This window comes from Apodemus sylvaticus, chromosome 1, assembly GCF_947179515.1.
Source record: "Apodemus sylvaticus chromosome 1, mApoSyl1.1, whole genome shotgun sequence".
NCBI lineage: Eukaryota > Metazoa > Chordata > Mammalia > Rodentia > Muridae > Apodemus > Apodemus sylvaticus.
Genome location: NC_067472.1, coordinates 79,328,237 through 79,346,653, shown reverse-complemented (window position 1 = coordinate 79,346,653; position 18,417 = coordinate 79,328,237). Strand labels below are relative to the sequence as shown.

The 18,417-nt window shown below is 52.9% G+C and overlaps 1 protein-coding gene across 1 annotated transcript; it reads right to left on the bottom strand.

Moving 5' to 3' along the window:
• Nucleotides 1-42: 42 nt before the first annotated feature.
• Nucleotides 43-16,857, bottom strand: Atp2a1 (ATPase sarcoplasmic/endoplasmic reticulum Ca2+ transporting 1). Its single transcript, XM_052199456.1, has 23 exons — nt 16,706-16,857; nt 16,372-16,389; nt 15,960-16,042; nt 14,525-14,629; nt 13,361-13,499; nt 11,674-11,754; nt 10,889-10,974; nt 10,496-10,793; nt 10,145-10,311; nt 7,569-7,657; nt 7,243-7,345; nt 6,866-6,997; nt 4,199-4,324; nt 3,880-4,098; nt 2,610-2,945; nt 2,237-2,457; nt 1,925-2,127; nt 1,658-1,743; nt 1,438-1,571; nt 1,208-1,325; nt 939-1,056; nt 629-670; nt 43-222 (listed from the first exon to the last, which is right to left on the bottom strand). Exons 1-22 carry the CDS (start codon nt 16,821-16,823, stop codon nt 666-668), a joined length of 2,985 nt encoding a protein of 994 aa, XP_052055416.1. The 5' UTR covers nt 16,824-16,857; the 3' UTR covers nt 43-222; nt 629-665.
• Nucleotides 16,858-18,417: the final 1,560 nt, after the last annotated feature.

The window sequence follows — 18,417 nt, the reverse complement described above, 5'->3', positions numbered from 1 at the left end:
TTGTCCCTGCAAGCCCCGTGAGGTCGAGATCGGGAAGGGGATTTACAAGGGTCAGAGGGAAAGCAGGTTGCTGAAGGGGACGAGGGGTGGGGAACTTTATTTATAAACAGAATCGAGGGAGAAGAAGGGTCTGGGCTTCAGCGTTGGCTGAAGATGCGTTGCTATTAGGGTGGGGAAGACAGGGCACAAGGGCTGGTTACTTCCTTCTTTCGTCTTCTGGATCTGGAAGAAGAAAGGCAGGGGATGGAGCAGGTGGGCACGGGAGGGTGGGAGAGGGCTGCAGCTCCTTGTGCATCTTTGTATACTCACCTGGAGGGGCCTAAGGACCCCTTCCCTACTCACCTGTGGTGTGCCAGACCCCAACCCTCCCCCAGCCACCGCAGCCCCAGCAGCAGAGACAGCCAGCGCGACGCAGCGCAGCCCAGCCCAGCAGACTGGAGGGCCAGGACACAGCCTCACAGCTGCCAGTGCCCACAGTAACGGCACGGCCCTCATGTGGAAGCGGGCAGTGGCAGCAGCAGCGGCGGCTCCAGAGAGAGCTGCGAGCGCAAGTGACCGCAGGGGTGCGCGTGGGCTGGTGGGCGAGCGGCGGGGTACAGCAGCTGGGGCAGGGCGGATAGGGAAATACCTGTGACACGGTTCAAAGACATGGAGGAGGGGGGTGGTTATCCTATGGCCAGAGAGGACAGAGAGAGGCCGTTATCAAGAGGGAAGGAGGCCCTCGGAGCCTTAGGGCTGAGCAGGTTGGGGGAAAATCCCACCAGTCATAACCGGAGTGGGGACAGGCCTTGGACTGCCCTCCCTGGGGACACTGGTCCCACCAGGGCCAAAAAGAACTTACTTACCTACCTACAAAGGAAGAGGGGGGTAACTTGTGGCGCGTGTTCGCGGCGCAGAGGGCAGGGGCTCTGCTCAGGGAAAACGGGGATGGTCCTTACCCTCCAGATAGTTCCGAGCAATGAACTTGAGAAGCTCGTCTAGCCCGATGACCGGAAGTGAGATCTTGAGGACCATGAGCCACTGGGTAAAGTCCAGGGCCCGGAGCTTGAAGATCATCTGGGAAGGGGACAGCAGGTGTCAGGAAGGACAAATGCTTCCACAGGAGGAAAGGGGGATGAGGGTGACTCGAACTATCACGCCCTGTGAGCACCCTGTGGGCCAATGCACTGCATGGGCTCCCCGGGGCGGAGGGGGAGTGGCAGCTCACCGGAAGGGGGTCAACGTAGAGGATGAGGAAGTGGAGGGACATGGACAGGCAGATGGAGCCGAGCAGCCAGATGTTCACCCAGGGCGGCATCCGCAATAGGGACTGGTTCTCAGACAGGCTGGGACAAAGGCCAGGCAGACGGGGACACAGAGAAAGATGCGGTGAGGCAGAGTGGAGGGAGAAGAGAGGTGGGGAGAGCATAAAGGTCCACCCACGCGGGCAGGACCTACCTGTTGAGAGCGTTGCACATCTCAATGGTCACCAACACAGACAAGGCCATGGTCATGGGCTCGGGGGCCTCGAAGACCTCACAGTCCAGGCCGTCGAATTCAGGGTTGTGCTCGGTGCACTGCATGAAATGAGTCTGCGAAGGAAGAGACAGAAGCCTGAGGTCCACAGAAGCCTTCCGCATCGTCCTCTCAGGGCCCACCTCCCCAGCCCCCTCCCTACCAGCTGATGGTAGCTGACATGAGGCCCATCCTCTGCATACAAGAACCACCAGGCAGCTGCTCCCACAGTGGCTGCACCCACATAACCTGTGATGGGGAGAAGAGAGGAGCTGGGGTCAGGCTGAGGTATCAGGAGGGCCTTACCCAGCCGGAGACAGCTGGAGACAGAAAGAGGCCCCTTTGGGCAGTATGAATTGGGAAAAACTGGTATCAGGGACAAGGTCAGTCCCGAAGGCTGGGAAAGTTTGTGGAGTCCCTTCTTGCTCACCCCCAATTGCCATGTAGCGGAAAAAGAGCCAGCCGCTGATAAGAGGCTCCTTGGGACTCCTGGGAGGTCGGTCCATGATGTCCAGGTCTGGTGGGTTAAATCCCAGGGCAGTAGCAGGGAGCCCATCAGTTACCAAGTTCACCCACAGCAGCTGCACAGGGATCAGAGCCTCCGGCAGCCCCAAGGCTGCTGTCAAGAAGATACTGCCAGAGGAAGGAGGTCAGACATTGATTTTGTTTCAAGTCCCATGATGAATCCCCTCAGCCCTGTTTTTTTTTTTTTTTTTTAGGGGGATGGGGGTTGGCTGCTCACCAGACCACCTCTCCCACGTTGGAGGAAATGAGGTAGCGGATGAACTGTTTCATGTTGTTGTAGATGGCGCGGCCTTCCTCCACAGCAGCCACAATGGTGGAGAAGTTATCGTCAGCCAATACCATCTCGGAGGCTGTCTTAGCCACAGCAGTACCAGACCCCATGGCAATGCCAATCTCGGCTTTCTTCAGAGCAGGGGCATCATTGACACCATCCCCTGTCTGAAGAAAGGAGGGAGAAAGTGAGAAACTCCAGATTCCAGATGCCTTATATGTCCCCTCCTCAGACTCCATGCAGAAACAGAGTCCCTCCCCTCTGGGCATGCATAGGGACACTCAGAGCCTTGGCCCAGGCAGCCTCTGGGACTTCTCACCATGGCTGTGATCTCATCATAGGACTGCAGGTACTCCACAATCTTGGACTTGTGTGAGGGCTCCACACGAGCGAAGCAGCAGGCGCGTCTGCAGGCCTCCCGCTGCTCAGCCAGGGGCAGATCATCAAACTCACGGCCAGTGTAGGCACGATCTGTCACTTCCTCATTCTCCGAAAAGATACCAATTCGTCGGCAGATGGCGATGGCTGTACCCTTGTTGTCCCCAGTGATCATGATCACTCGGATCCCAGCATCACGACACAGCTGGATAGAGCCTGTGACCTCCTTTCGGGGTGGATCCAACATGCCCACAACACCAACAAACGTCAGGTCCATCTGGAAAGATTCGGATGGTGACAGGTCAGGGAGGAATTTGGGACAGACAGGAGGACGTTCAGAGGAAGCACTGTTGGTGACGCTGGGACCTGCCACATTGGGACTTGGTGTTAGACAACAGCAGGACCTTGGAAACACAGGTCCAGAAAACACTTCTCGTTCCGGATGATGCCTGCATATACTAGCAGTGCCAAGGCCTGCTGAGTCGGAAAGTGATGGCACACACCTTTGATACCAGCACTTGGAAGGCATAGGCAGGTGGATCTCTGTGAATTCAAAGCCAACCTGGTCTACAGAGCAAGTTTCTGGACAGCCAAGGCTGTTATACTCAGAAACGCTGTCTCAAAAAAAAAAAAAAAGATACAGATAGACAGACTGACTGACAGACTGACTGACTTAAAAAAGGAAATCTGGAGCTGGGTGTGGTGGGTACACCTGTAGTTCTGCACAGTAGCTTGTGTCCCCGAGCAGAGCACACGCTGTCACCTGGCAGGTCATAATCTCCCTCTATAAATGCAGGCAGGGAGCTTTTGGGGTTGTTCAGCGTCCACAGCAGAAAGTGCATCAGTGCATCAGTTGCCTCAAAAGAAGCTTAGACTCTGCATTGGGGTGATTCCCACAGAGTACGGTTACCACTGGACTAAATGATTCTGTCTACTTTTCTTGGCTTTTGTTTCCACGGTTGTTTTTGAAACGGGGTCTTGCTTGTGAGGCTGGCCTACCTCAGTCTACTGAGGGCCGAGGTACCACGTCTGGCTGGGTTAAATGTTTCATGAAACTGTCACACCTTAATGCCTTGTGATTTGGGGATCCATTGAACACAGCCATTAATTTGCTGTACTGGGGATAAGAATCCTGGCAGTAGGCAGGAGGGAGCCACTAGGAAAACTGTCTCAACACAAGTCCTAGGTCAAAAAGACCTTTACTGGCTCACCTCATACTCCATGAACTTGGCTGAGTCATCCAGAACCATCTCCTCCCGTTTGGGGGGCGTGTCCCGGGTGGCCAGTGCCAGACACCGCAGGGTGTCCCGGCCAGTGCCCCACTCCTTGATCACGGACATGATCTTCTCCTTCACAGGGCCTGTCAATGGCACACGGGTTGTGCCAACACGCACATAGTTGCAGCGGTCGATGACCCCCTCGGGGGCTCCCTGGAAAACCGGAACAGCATTCAGAGATCCTTGCCTGCCTTGCAGAGATCAGAGAGCAGACACAGGAAAGGGCCCCAGCATTAGAGAGAAGGTTCCTGACCTTGACAAACATCTTGTTGCCTACAGCAGCCCGTGAAGACTTAGCTGGGGAACAGTAGACAGACATAGACTTCCTGTCTCGGGAAAATTCCAGGGTGAACTCCTTCTTCATTAGTTGTCGGATCACCTGGGAGGCAGAGACCAGATCCCTTTAAAGCAGCCCCAAAGCATCTACGGCAGAGTAAACCCCACACGGAGGCTGGGCCTGGAGCAAAGCTGTGTTACAGACAGGACAAACTTAGAAGTCCAGGGCTGGAGCCTACCATTTTGACAGTGGGCTGTTTTTCATATTTATAGTGCTGATGCTAGAACTCACAGTTCATACATGCTAGGCAGGTGCACTACCACTGAGCCACACCAAAAGCTCAAGTGTCCTGTTTACAGCACATCAGAAACAGAGTGGCCTTGCATGCTGCTGCCCAACAGAACTTTCAGTGACCAAAGAAATATGCAATCTGCTCCACTGGAGGTCGCGCTGGTGGTAATGGAACCAGTGTGACCGGGACTCTTTCAAGCAGGGTCTCCAAGTTAGCATTGAACTTACTGCGATTCTCCTGCCTCTGCTCCCCAAGCACCTTTATTTCGTTTGCATTTAAATGACACATGCGTTATTAGACAGGGTAGACCCAGTACCGAGCACACAGTGGGAAATCAGTGAGAGCCACAGCCAAGTGTGGCCAAGCACGGTTCACACCTATAGCGCTAGCGCTGCACACTAAAGCTGGAGTTGTGCCGTGAGTTAAAGACCGATCCAGCCTGGGCAGCACGGCTTTATCCCCAAACAGAACAAAGGGAAAGAAAACAATATTGATAGCCTTTATTTACCCACTGTATTGCAGATGGGACTAAGGCTCTAGCTCAGTGGTAAAGCTCCTGCCCAGCATGTGAGAGGGAGTCTTGGGGGCTTAGTGCCAGCATCATATATACATACATACATACGTACATACATACATAAGTACACACATAGATACATGGATAGATATACAAACCATCTGCAGAATCAAATAGAAATGACAAGAGCCAGGGAGGTAGCAATGAAAACATTTGCCTATCAGGCATGAAGCCTCAAACTTAATCCTTAACACTAAAAGAAAAAAAATAGATTTACTTTTTTGTGATTTTTTTTTCTTAAAGGTGTGTTTATTTTATGTATGAGTACACTGTCGCTGTCTTCAGACACACACAGAAGAGGACATCGGATCCCATTACAGATGGTTGTGAGCCACTATGTGGTTGCTGGGAATTGAACTCAGGACCTCTGGAAGAGCTGTCAGTGCTCTTAACCACTGAGCCATCTCTCCAGCCCAACTTTTTTGTGATATTAAAGCAGACATAGCTTAGTAGAAAAAAAAAGTGTTTGGGACACAACCTGATGACCATGCAAGCCCGAGCTGGATTCCAGAACCACAGTGAAAGACAAGAAACAATTCCCAAGAGCTCTCTGACCTCCATATACACACCATAGTACACGAGCTCCCTGCGACATATCATACATTCTCACTGCACACAAATGCATAACAATAAACAAAGTGGCCATCTATATCTCACACATACATGAAAGGAAATTTTTAAATTAATAAAAATGTTTTTGTAAAGGAAAGAAATAAAAAAAAAGGAAAGAAATAAGTCTGGAGATATGGTTCAGTGGTTAAGAGCACTGGATGCTCTTTCAAAGGTCCCAGGTTCGAATCCCAGCACCCTATGGTAGCTCACAACTGTCTGTATTCCAGTTCCAGGGGATTTGACACATAGACATTACACAGAAGCAGAACTAATATAGCGGTGCATGCCTTTAACCCCAGCACTCAGGCCAGCCTGGTCTACAGAGTGAGTACCAGGACATCAAGAGTTACACAGAGAAATTCTTGTCTTGAAAAAAGAAAAAAAGCCAGGCGGTGGTGGTGTATGCCTTTAATCCCAGCACTTGGGAGGCAGAGGCAGGCGGATTTCTGAGTTTGAGGCCAGCCTGGTCTACAGAGTAAGTTCCAGGACAGCCAGGGCTATACAAAGAAACCCTGTCTCAGAAAAAAAAGAAAAAGAAAAACAAAACAAAAAAATTTGCCTAGCACATGTAAGTTTCTGGATTCCGTTTCCGAGGACCAACAACAAAACAGAGAGATAGAGGAAAGTCAGTCATGGAGGTTCATACTGCTAATGCCAACTCTTGCAGACTGAAGCAGGAGGATGTCAAGAAAGAGAAATGCAGGTAGCATTATACCCAAGAGACCAGCAAGTGGTCACAGCAAGAGCTCAGTGAGTGCCAGCACTGTGCCTGTCCCCTGGAGTGGACCCCACTACCCTGGGGGATAGATGGCTGCACAGCCCAGGAGCCACACCAAGACAGGAGAGCTGACAGAGGCCAAGGTGCTGTGGCTACAGTCAGGGCCAGCCCAGCAAGTGGCACCATGGCTTCTGTCCAGCTTTGTCCAACCTTGGGTCACAACAAGAAGAAGTGACCTCCCAGGGTATTGTAGTCAGATAGCACTAGCTGTATTACTATGGGGAAAGGGGATTTCACCAGAGCTCAGCCTGGATTGGAAAAGCAGTGGGTGAAGCCATGGGGGGGGGGGGGTCCTACCTAGTTGGGGTCCCAGCACAGACACAAGGCTTTGTCTGCTGGGTTGGCCTGGATCCTGAGGCTAGGCATATGGAGGGCGTCCCAACTCACCGAGTTGCAGGCATTGGCCCGCTCCACTTTAGAGAGGCTTCTCACTTCCGTGTTGAACACGTTCATCTTCTCCACCAAGGTGGTGAGGGCTGTCTCCGTGGCCTCCCCCACCTTCTCATAGACACCTTTGGTCTGAAATGGACAGAGGAGGAAGAGGAAGTGTGCACCTTGATTCCCTGTCCCCTGTCCTCAACCAACACCTCTTTGTCTTGATGGAACAAGAAGAAGCCAGCCATTCCCTTCTTGCATTTTTTTTGCTTCCTGAGCCTGCTTTCCCCTGGATTGCCCAGGAAGGAAGCATGGTCTGAGCAGCAGGAATGGAAGGGACAAGGCTTTGGGTGGGTGTGTGTGGGGGGGGGGGGGAGGTAGAAGATTACCTCATTAAAGTCCAAGGAGGAGTCATTGCAGAGGGCACAGATGGTAGCGAGCTCCACTAGCCCATCATACTGCCCTGCTCGGATTGGCTTATCATTCTTCAAGCTGGCAGCAAGGTGGGCAGGAGGGGAGGAGAGAAATGATGGAGAACAGAGCATGATGAGATACAGAGAGCAGAGAGGAGTGGACAGGCGTCAGGAAGGGAGAGATGGAGGACTGCGTGGGAAAGTAGGGAGAGAAGAAGGAAGGGGAAACGACTAGGGCATCGTCCCAGAGGAGAGACGTGGGGATGTGCACGCAGTACTCAGGACACTCCTAGATGACTTACACCTCTCCCTCAGGAGCATAGGTAGAGCCAGTGATGGAGAACTCATTCAGTGAGCAGACATCCCCGTCCACCCTGTCGATGATGAACATCTGCAGGGGAGAAGGACCACACAGATATTTCACATCACCACCCCTGAGCAGAGGCACCCCTAAGTCCAGATTAAGCAAATTTCCTAGCATTTCCCACCAATTCCCTTCTCCTTGACCCTCTCTGTACTGTTCCCGTCATTCCTTGTTTTGCAAGAATTCTTCATCACTGGCCTTAAAAAGCCAGTTACTGAGCTGGGTGGTAGCGGCACACTCCTTTAGTCCCTTAAGTCCTTAAACTAAAGGCCTTTTTTTTTTTTTCTTTTTTCCTCGAGACAGGGTTTCTCTGTATAGCACTGGCTGTCCTGGAACTCACTCCGTAGACCAAGCTGGCCTCGAACTCAGAAATCCGCCTGCCTCTGCCTCCCAGAGTGCTGGGATTACAGGCGTGCGCCACCACAGCCCGGCAACTAAAGGCCTTTAACATCTTTAGTTTGGGAGGCAATGGTGGGTGGATCTCTGAGTTCTAGGCCAGCATGCTCTACAAAGGGAGATCTAGGACATTGAAGGATACATGGAGAAACATTGTCTCAACAAAATTAAACACTACCAGCACAGTTGCGGCTCTAGCCACAGGGCGGGAGCTTCCTGCAGGAAGAGCTCAAAGTGTGGGTTCTTTTGCTATAAAGTTGTGCCTTAACTCATAGGAGGACAAGAGTCACATCCTACAAGCCTGTGGTCTGGCGGTGAAGCCTGTGTGTTAGAGAGAGGTGGAGGACATGACCTTCAGGCTAGCAACTCGATCTGCCCACACTGTCTGCTTCATCTCGATCCCACTAGAAACTCCTTGTTCTTCACCTTTTAAACATTTCATTTATTTCCTTCTTTTTTGTTCATTTACTTATTGAAACAGGGTTTCTCCTGGAACTCACAAGGCTGGCCTGAAACTCCTGGCAATCCTCCTGTGTCAGGCATGGTTACTTACACCAGGCATTCATTCATTCATTCATTCATTCATTCATTCATTTATTTTTGTAGTACTAGGGCTAGAACAGAGGGTCTTGTGCATACTAGGCTAGCACTCTGCCACTGAACTAAAGCCCCAGCCCTACAGAAAAGCCATTTTTACATCAAAGGTACATTATTCCAGAGAACTCTGTTTAGGGCAGGGGAGGAGGCATCAGTAGACAACACCTAAAAGAGCCTTGAAGCCCACCATGGTCAGGCTTGCTGGCCCTGTCATGCAGTGGCCCCTGGGCGCAGGTGGTGTGCTGCCGCACAAACAGAAGTTACAAGAAGTGAGAACCACGCATACTCGGGTTTGGAACTCAGTTCTGTACACCCCACCCGACGAGACAGAATGCTACTGTTGCCAGGCTGTCCTTGAACTTATCGATGTAATTGATCCATGTACCCCAATATCCCCAGCTCTAGCTGGCCTTTAAATATGTACGCAAGGCAGGCCACACGCACAATGCCCCTGCCTTCACCTCCTGAGTGCATGGATCACAGGCATGCACTGCTGGGCCTTGTTCTTCTTTTTATAAACTTTATATCTTCTGGTGAAGCCCTAAATCTCCCTAAACCTCAGTTTACTTTCCTGAAAAGTGAGGTTAAAGACAATGTCCCTGAATGGACTGGTGGGAAGATCAGAGAGACACATGGCCCAGGGACCAGGTTGTGGTATCTGGGTCTTTTGGTTTTGTTTTTTGGGTGTTGTTTGTTTGTTTGTTTGTTTTTGTCAGCCTGACAGAGAAGACCCAACTGAAGGATTGCCTCCATCAGACTGGCCTATGGGGGACCTTAATGACTGGTGTGGAAGGGCTCAGACCACTGTGGGCAGCGCCACTCCGGCAGGTGGCCCTGGGGTTGTTTGTTTGTTTGTGTGTTCTTGTTTTGGATTTTTTTTTCCAAACAGGGTTTCTCTGTATAGCCCTGGCTGTCCTGGAACTCACTCTGTAGACCAGGCTGGCCTCAAACTCAGAAATCCGCCTGCCTCTGCCTCCCAGAGTGCTGGATTACAGTTGTGCGCCACCACAGCCCGGCAGGCCCTGGGGTTATTAAGGAAGCAGGCTGAGTGGGCCAGTAAGCAGCGCTCCCTCTGCCTCCACAGTATCTGCTTCAAGCTCTTAGCTTGAGTTCCTGTCTCGGCTTTCCTCAATGATAGACCGTGAGCTATAGGAAATAAACCCTCTCCTCCCAAAGCTGCTTTTAGTCAGGTTTTATCACAGCAACAGAAAGCAAGCCAGCAGACAGTGTTCCTCTGTGGTTCCTGCCTCTGCTCCTGCCTCCGTTTCCGTCCTGACTTCTCTCGATGACGGTCTGTGACTGGGACATGGGAGCCAACTAAAACCTCAACTCCCCAAGCTGATTTTAGGGTTTTACGAAAGGAACAGAAGACAAACTAATACAGCATTTCCCCTGATCCAAGGGTGGCACTTAATTGACTCTCTGGCATCTCCCAGGCCACTCTAAGAAGCCCATCTTGAGAGGATGCATGCCACCCCCTGGCAGGCGCCAATCTGCCAGACAGCCTATGCTTCTCCTGACCTTGCAAACTGACATCTGGTTGGTGGTGAGGGTCCCTGTTTTGTCAGAACAGATGACGGAAGTACAGCCCAGGGTTTCCACAGAGGGCAAACTCCTCACGATGGCGTTCTTCTTGGCCATCCGGCGGGTACCCAAGGCCAAGCAGGTGGTGATGACAGCAGGAAGCCCTATGGGGACAGAGATCTCGTAAGCAAATAAAGCAGGAGGAACAGGAGGAGTAAGGCCTACTGTGGTTGCTACGTAACGGCCACCAGAGCCCTCAGGTCCTTCTCCACGGGACCCATCGTAGTTATTTTATCTGGAAATACTCTTTGCCGTGAGATAGCAGATGACAAGGAATGACTGCCTTACCCTCTGGGATGGCTGCCACAGCCAAGGCCACAGCAATCTTGAAGTAGTAAATGGCCCCCCGGAACCAGGAGCCCCCATGGACGGGGTCATTGAAGTGGCCGATGTTGATGAGCCAAACAGCCACACAGATGAGGGAGATGACCTTGGACAGCTGCTCCCCAAACTCATCAAGCTTCTGCTGCAGCGGGGTCTTGTCCTGCTCAGTGGCAGCCATTTGGTCTCGGATCTTGCCAATCTCAGTACTCACACCAGTGGTGGCCACGATGCCTACGGCCTTGCCGGCTGCGATGTTGGTACCCTGGGAAGGTAAGGCAGGGGTAGGGTCAGGCCTCTTCTCTTTTTCCTCAGCCACACCGCTACACCCAGGTCCTCTGGCTGAGTATGACGGCTTACTGAGAAGAGCATGTTCTTCTTGTCCTGGTTGACAGCTCGGGGATCAGGGACAGGATCTGTGTGCTTGATGACAGACACAGACTCTCCTGTGGAGAAAGGGCCAGAGAGCTTCAGGGGCTGTCATTGCCTCTCCGTAACATCCCGACCCCTCCTAATCAGCAAGGAAGCGCTCCGGTGGCCTCTGGAGGAAGGTTTTTGGGACAGGCAGGAAGTCCACTGCCTTTAGAGTTAAAAGACACTGAGCAAGCCTGGTGTGCTGTGTGACTTTGATAGCTTGACTTCCATTTGCTCCCAATGTCCTGGTGGGAACCAAATAAACCAGTGGGTATGGAGCATCTGTCTACTCCATAGCACATTCCTGGAGACAGAAGTCCTCACTACTGGTGTGGCCTCCCCACCAAGGACAAGAGCTAGATCCTCCTGCTGTGGGCTCAGTTTGTACTGTTTCCCTCCCAGAGTTTAAAGTGTATCCAAAGTCCACACTCTATCCCAGAATCCCTCATATGAGGGCTTTTGGGACATTGGAGAAGATAAGGCATTGGAGAAGATAGGACAGTTTGTGGCAGGGTTGAGTTCCTATGTCCATATAGAAGGTGTAGGGCTATGGAATATAGTCAAACGTCCTCCCCCACACCCCTGTGACAGAATGAAGGCCATGTCACACTGATAATGCTACCTTAGAACCAGAACGAGGTCCTACTGCAGGATGTCCTCTTTCAGCCACCCAAGACCTGTTCTCTGTCTGCCTAGCTCCTTCCTCACCACACCCTCCCACTTGGGCCTACCTGTCAGGATGGACTGGTCGACCCGAAGGGTGGTGGATTTGATAGAGAGGATGCGGATGTCTGCGGGGACTTTGTCCCCAACTGCGGAGAGAGGAGTGAGTTCAGCTGGGAAAAGGGTTTAATTTCTTCGCAATCTCTGTCTCCTTCCCATCATCCATCCTTCAGATCCTACAGTATCCAGCCCTGCCTTTCACGGGCCTTCAGCACAGGATTTCCCATCTTGCTCTACCCCCAGCCCAGATGACGCTATTCTACTGTCCGCAACTAAATGTACCTCTTCCCACTGGCTGTGGGCCTGTAAAGGCAGCCCACTAAATTCCTGGCGGGTAGTGTGTGCTCACTAAATGTATTCTCAATAACCAAAGGGGCCACTAGGGACAAGCCAGCTAAAACTGAGAAAAAGAAGCCAGAGAAAGGTAAAGAAGGAAACATAATGATGTAACTCAGAGAAAAGAGGGTGACTTGGAAGATCAGAGAGTGAGGCTGAGAAAATCCAGGCCAAGGGAGGGTGACAGTGGAGCCTGGGCTGCAGAGCGCCCAGAGGGCCTCGTGAGGGAGCATTCCCGACTGCAATGCAGGGCTTCCCAGACAGGGAGTGGGGGGCCGACTACGAAAGCCCCACCTTGGGAGGTGCTGAGGAGGACACTCTGCAAAAGGTCTAGAGACCTTTGGGGGACACACACACCCCTCCTCAGATTTCTGCCTAAAGCCACCTCAGCCCCATGGGTGGAATTGGGGCAAAGTTCACTTGCTCTCCTTTCTCTCGGTTTCTAAGGTCCCTTCTCTAGTGTCAGAGGAAGCAGGAGGAAGGAGGAGACCAGCAGACCAGCCACGCTGTCAGACGACACACTTGTCACTGAAGCCCAGGTGGTATTTATAGACATTCATGGCACTGACCCCAAACTGTCACCATAGCAGGACTGCCCTGTCATGGAGCTGAGGGGTCTTTCTGCCCACCAGCTTCACACCCTATACTTCTCCTGGTGGTGACATGGTATAGAAGGTGACACAGTATGAGGGACAGAAGCTTAGAAATACACATTCACCCGGTAGGGACCGAGAGAGGTGGAAAGTCCTACTCAGAGCAAATATAAAAAGCGCTGAAGGGGGCAGAATCCTAGTAATCTTAGCTACCCAGCCGCACCCCTCCCTGAGCGAGCGGCATTAAGTGTCCCTGAGGGGGCAGGGCCCTCCTTGAGCGCCCTCCTCATAGGTCCCGTGCTCCTAGCTGGGGAGAGAACTAGGAGTTACCCTTACATGGTGGTTGGGGTAGTCATCCACCCCACCCCCACCCCACCCCCACCCCTACTCCCTTCTGCTCTCATTCCTTCCCCTTTGAGAGGCCTCAAGGACACTGAGGGGTCAAGACTGAAAACTGACCACTGGTGGGTGGAAGGAGAGGAGAGCCAGGCCCGGGAAGGGGTGGAGATGGGGACATTGGCAGGGACCGGCTTCCACCTGTTGCTTGCAAGTGTTGGTTGAGGGGAGGGGGGACAAGGGGTCTGTCTGCTGCCTCGGGGACAGGACTAGCTGTTCCTATTGAGACTCTAGTGGGGAGGGGTGCTGTGGCCTGCATGTCCTGGAATGACCCCTGAGGAGTCTGGGAAGGAGAAGCAAAGCCACCATCCTCATAGATAGCAGCGTCAGGGCTGACAGGTCCCCTGACCCAAATCTGACCAGCACTTACCAGCCACCTCCACGATGTCCCCAGGGACGATGTCCCGAGCCTTGATCCTTTGCACTGACTTTCGGTCAGCCCGATAGACCTTCCCCATCTCAGGTTCATATTCTTTCAGCGCCTCAATGGCGTTCTCTGCATTCCGCTCCTGAGGAGGAGAGCAGTGGAGAGCAGAGTGAGAGAGAAGGCCCTGGGCCCGCAGGAGGCAGGTCTGGATCCCGGCAGGAAGGGTGACGGACATCCAGGTGGAGGTAGGGCATGGGATCCTAGCAGAAAGAGGAAGACTGGAGAAAGGACAGGCATGTTGATGGCGCAGGTCCAGCTGGCCGGAGGGGTACACAGAACCCCACACACAGCAGGGAGGGGTGCTGTAGAAAATGTCACTAAAAGTGGCTAAAAACAAGGGAGAGGGGTTTGGGCTGAGAAGAAAAGAATTTTAAAAAGAAAAACAAAACAAATAAACAAAAACAAAGCAGAAAACAAAGTGGTGATTTGAGTGGGAACAGAAACCAATGGGTAATTTACTAAATGTCTACTATGTGCTGTGGACTTCCAGGTCCTTTTCAATTGCATCAAACTGAGGAGCACAGTTATGAGCCCTGTTTTTCTTTTTCTTTTTCTTTTTCTTTTTCTTTTTCTTTTCTCTCTCTCTCTCTCTCTCTCTCTCTCTCTCTCTCTAAATCAGGGGCTCATTATGTAGTCCTGCCTGACCTTGAACCTCTATGTAGACCATATGGGCCTCAAATTCACAGAGATCTTCCAGCCTCTGGTGTGTGCCACCACATCTGACTTTGCCCCCTTTCCTTTCCTTTCTCTCTGTAGTGGCGTTCTAAGTGTGTGCCACCCTAGCATTAAAAAAAAAAAAAAAAACAGAAATTCACATTGTAGTCCCCACTAGCCTAGAACTAGAGAGACTCCTGCCCCTGCCCCTGCCCCTGCCCCTGCGGTGCTGAAGGGCTGTGCACCACACTTTCTTGCTAGCCCTCTTTCACAGGTGAGGAGACAGGCTGAGGGACGAGTCTTTCCAACACTCCCTACCTTCCCAAGCACAGTGAGAGGACCAGAGGAGCAGGCAAGGCCCGGGAATGATGACAGTGACAGACCGGAAGGAAAAGTGGCCGTGGCCCCTTACTCAGTGTTAAGACACGAGGTCGGAGAAGGGTCAAAACTAACCTGCCAGACCCCCACAATGGCGTTGGCAATGAGGATCAGGAGAATGACAAAAGGCTCCACAAAGGCAGTGACAGTTTCTTCACCTTCCTCAAACCAGGCCAGCACCTGAGAGGGGAAGGGAGAGTCAGCGGACAACGGTAACACAGCCCATAAAGGACAAAAGGAATTGGGAGGCCTTTGAAGATGGCTGCAGAGGATGGCCCGTGGACAGGCGCTAAGGGGCCTGCGGGGTGCTGAAGCCCCACACTTACCTGAGACTCCTCCCTTTGCCACAGAGCCCCAAGCACACAGACCCAGCCATCCTTGTGACGCTGTGCAGACTGGCAGTGCAGCCGCACACCCTTGGATCACCTGGGAAGGCTTTCAGGTTTCCCTGACCAAATCGTCGGCTTGTAAGCAAACCTCTGGGGACACCCAGGGTCAACCACCCTTACATCCACATCCATCCCACAGGGACCCAAGCCCAGTAGGAAAATCCCTATGATCCTGGAAGGGCCCAGCCCACCCACAGCCCTCCCTTACCACCAAGGCATGGAAGCTCCAATTTCATGAGAGAACAGGCGGGAGGTAGGATTACAGGCCTCCTGCACCCACCCCACCCCAGCTGTTACCACTGCCAGGCAGCAGCCACAGGCAAATGTCAAGGAGCAAATCTGAGGAGAGAGGGGAGGCTCTGCCAGCTTAGGTTCAGGCGTGCATGGGGCCTCCACAGTATTAGTTTTGTTTGTTTGTTTTTGTTTTTGTTTTTCACTTCTAGGTCTTATTTTCCAACTAAGATGCTAAAGAAATTCTAAAACACAAGATGGACTGCTGGGATGGGGGGTGGCAAGCAGCTAGCAGAGCGGGGACTGTGAACATTGGAGATGTAAAAAGGGGATGGGGTAACCTAAGGCTCTGAGGGCACTGGAGACACCAAGAGGTAAGGATGAATCAGGCTGGATAAAGAGAAGTAGGCGCCAGGCTCTAGGCCTAACACGGTAAAGCCTGGAGACAGCTGAGGGGTGAGGTATGGAAGGTTAGTGAGGTCTGGAGGGCACACTGGCCCTTGTACCAAGTCTTTAGTCAATCAGCAGCACAAGTAGAGAGGGCAGGGCAGGATTGGCAAAGCAGAGTAGGGACCAACCAGGACTGGCAGGGAGTGATAGTGGTTCCCCAGTAGACACAGCGGCCCTCAGGCCCTCATCGAAGCAGGGAGCATAGGCTGAGGGGGTGGGGGGTAACCTGAGCTCTCGAAGCCCTTGAAGCTGGGACGGTGGCTTAGCTACAGTGTTTTGGCTGAGAACACTCTCAGGGCTTAAAATAAAACCTCTCTGCAGGGGAGGAAGCAAAGGGACGCCCCACCCCCAGCTCCCGGCATGGAAAACAGGGCGGTTAGGGCTTGGACGAGGGCATCCGGGATAGCGAGGGCCACAGGCCGACTTCAGGCGGCACTTACAAAGGAAATGCAGGCAGCCAGGAGAAGAATCCGCACCAGCAGGTCTTCGAACTGCTCTACCACCAACTCCCACAGAGACTTGCCTGAGGAGAGGCAAGAAGAGGAGTCCCAGGGGTTAAGATCCAAAAGATTGGTGTCTGAGGCTCTGGATGGACTGGGGTCTAGAGTCCAGGGTGCCCTGGTCCTCTAGGTTGATCAGCAGCCCAGCTTGGCATGAGAGAAAGAGATGAAACAGCCAAAAAGGCTCTTCAAATCTGTGGCAACTGTTCCAGAGCAGGCCTCAGGGAAAGTGTCCAAGTTTGACACTGAGCTTTGAGGAAGGGTGCCTGCCTTTGGGTGAAGTCTCTGGGTCTCAGGAAGGAGAAGGCAGGGGGGTCAGAATGAGGCACACAGGAGGGCGAGGGTAACTTACCTTCCTCAGCAGGGAGCTCTAGCCAGGGAAAAAGAAGAAGAGAACAAATTCAGTAAGGACCCAGCCTCGTGCCCCCGCACCCCAAACTCTATGGTTAACATAAGAGAATCAGGGTATCAGAAGGGTATCCCACGAGGTTCAAGGTCACCCTACGAAACCTCCTCAAACTTCAGATTTCTAAACTTTTCTTTAGTATCCTCTTCTTCCTCCTCCTCTTCCTCCTCCTCCAAGAAACAGACCCCTGCCCTGCTCGACCTTACACACCCCTGAAGCAGCTCCCACTGATTGGGGTAGGAGGGCAGCCGTCGCAGCTTCTCCTCTGAGGGATACTTACCATTGGGGCCGTATTTTTCCAGATGCCGTTTAACTTGGTCTGGGGTAAGGCCTGTGGTCTCGCTCACCCCAAAATAGGACAAACATTCCTCTGTGGACTTGGAGTGTGCGGCCTCCATTGTGCTCCCTTCTTGGGGGCCAGGGGGTGATGTCTTCCTTCTTAGGGGCCTCTCACTTGTGGGGGGACTTCTTCAGCGTATCCACCTGCCTGTTGATCTGGGCTCCTTCCTTTTTCTTGCTTGCCCCCCCAGATTCTTCTACTTTCCACGAAGTTCCTACCCCAGTCCTACTTGCGCAGCCGGCCACCCCCCCAGCCCCCAGCTGGTCCTTATGAGGGAGTAGGGGGGGTAGGCTCCCCCTTCCTCCAGGTCAGGGATTGGCTGGCTGAGACCCCAGCAGGAGGGGTCAGAAGAGAGAGGTTTCTGCTGACAGAGAGGAACAGTGGAGCTGCAGCCTGAGGTGTCACTCATAAGGCAAAGGTGGCCCCGGGGGGCCCCAGAGGGGAGGGGGAGTAAAGTCACTTTCTATTATCTGCTCCCCACCCCACCCCCAGTTGCCTCAACTTGCCCAGTTACACTAAATGCTCCGTTCCAAGCTCACCCCTGAGGAGATCTTTCTGTAAGCCCTCTTAGCCCGTAGGCCTCATCACTCCTTAGCCTTGTCTTGACATCCTGAACCCCTTTCCACTGTCACAGTCTCCTCCCCTGCCTAGTGTGTTTGGTTAACAGAGGAGGTACTCCAAGCCTTTGGGGATCACAGGAGAGGGGAGAGCATCTTTGGGGAGACAGAGGAAGCAGCTCTAGAGAGATTCAGGGGCTGGTCAAGGGGACAGTGCAGATGGTAACCTTACCCTAGGGAGGGGCTGCTGCAGCCATCAACAAGGGATTTAGTGTCCAAGCCCTGGGAAGCAAAGCCAGGACTGTCTGTCTCTCCTAAACTCTCCCCCACCACTACTGCTTTAGCTCAGCCTCTGGGAACACAGCCTTGAGCTCCCCCATAAAACTGGCAGGGAATCCCCCCCGAAGAAAATGGGACACCCAGGCAGTCAGGTAACCCAAGTCTACAGAATGTGCTGATGGCAGAGGGGAGGGTTGAATGTTTCTGGGTGGGGCAGGGGGGTAAGGATCTCCTCACCCTACACTGGCCTTCAACCCCAGGGCTTCATGGTAACCCTCCAGAGGTGTGGGTTCTCTGAAGTTCTGGCCCTGATGCAACAGCCCACAGAGGGAATGGGGATCAGGACTGGTCGGAGTGCTCTGGGGCTGGGCCAGCCCCAAGTCGGTGACTAAAGGCTGGACCCCTGAGGCTGGAAGAAGCAAAGGCTCTAGCGGGGGAGGGGAAGGAAGGTGCGAAGAAGACAGAACAGAGTAAGGAGCAGAGACAGCCCAGACTTCCTAAGCCTGAAGAGAAGAGGGAAAAGAAACAGCAGGGTTCGGGCAGTGGCCGTCATGTGGGCGGGGCCCCAGTGACTGGGTGCAAAGCCACAAGTTGTTGTGAAGGGCTGGCCTGGGTGTCAGCTTCCTCCAAAGAGCAGCTGCTTTGAGCCACCCTTCCCCACCCGCTTCGCCACTGGGGTATCTTTTGATTTCCACTAAGGCAGCTGCTGGAGGAGCAGACGGGGTATATGGGCCAGGATGCAAGCAGGGACGAAACTGAGGCAGAAACGTTTCCATGAGACTAGATAGTGAAAGGCCAGTGAGGACCAGCAGCATT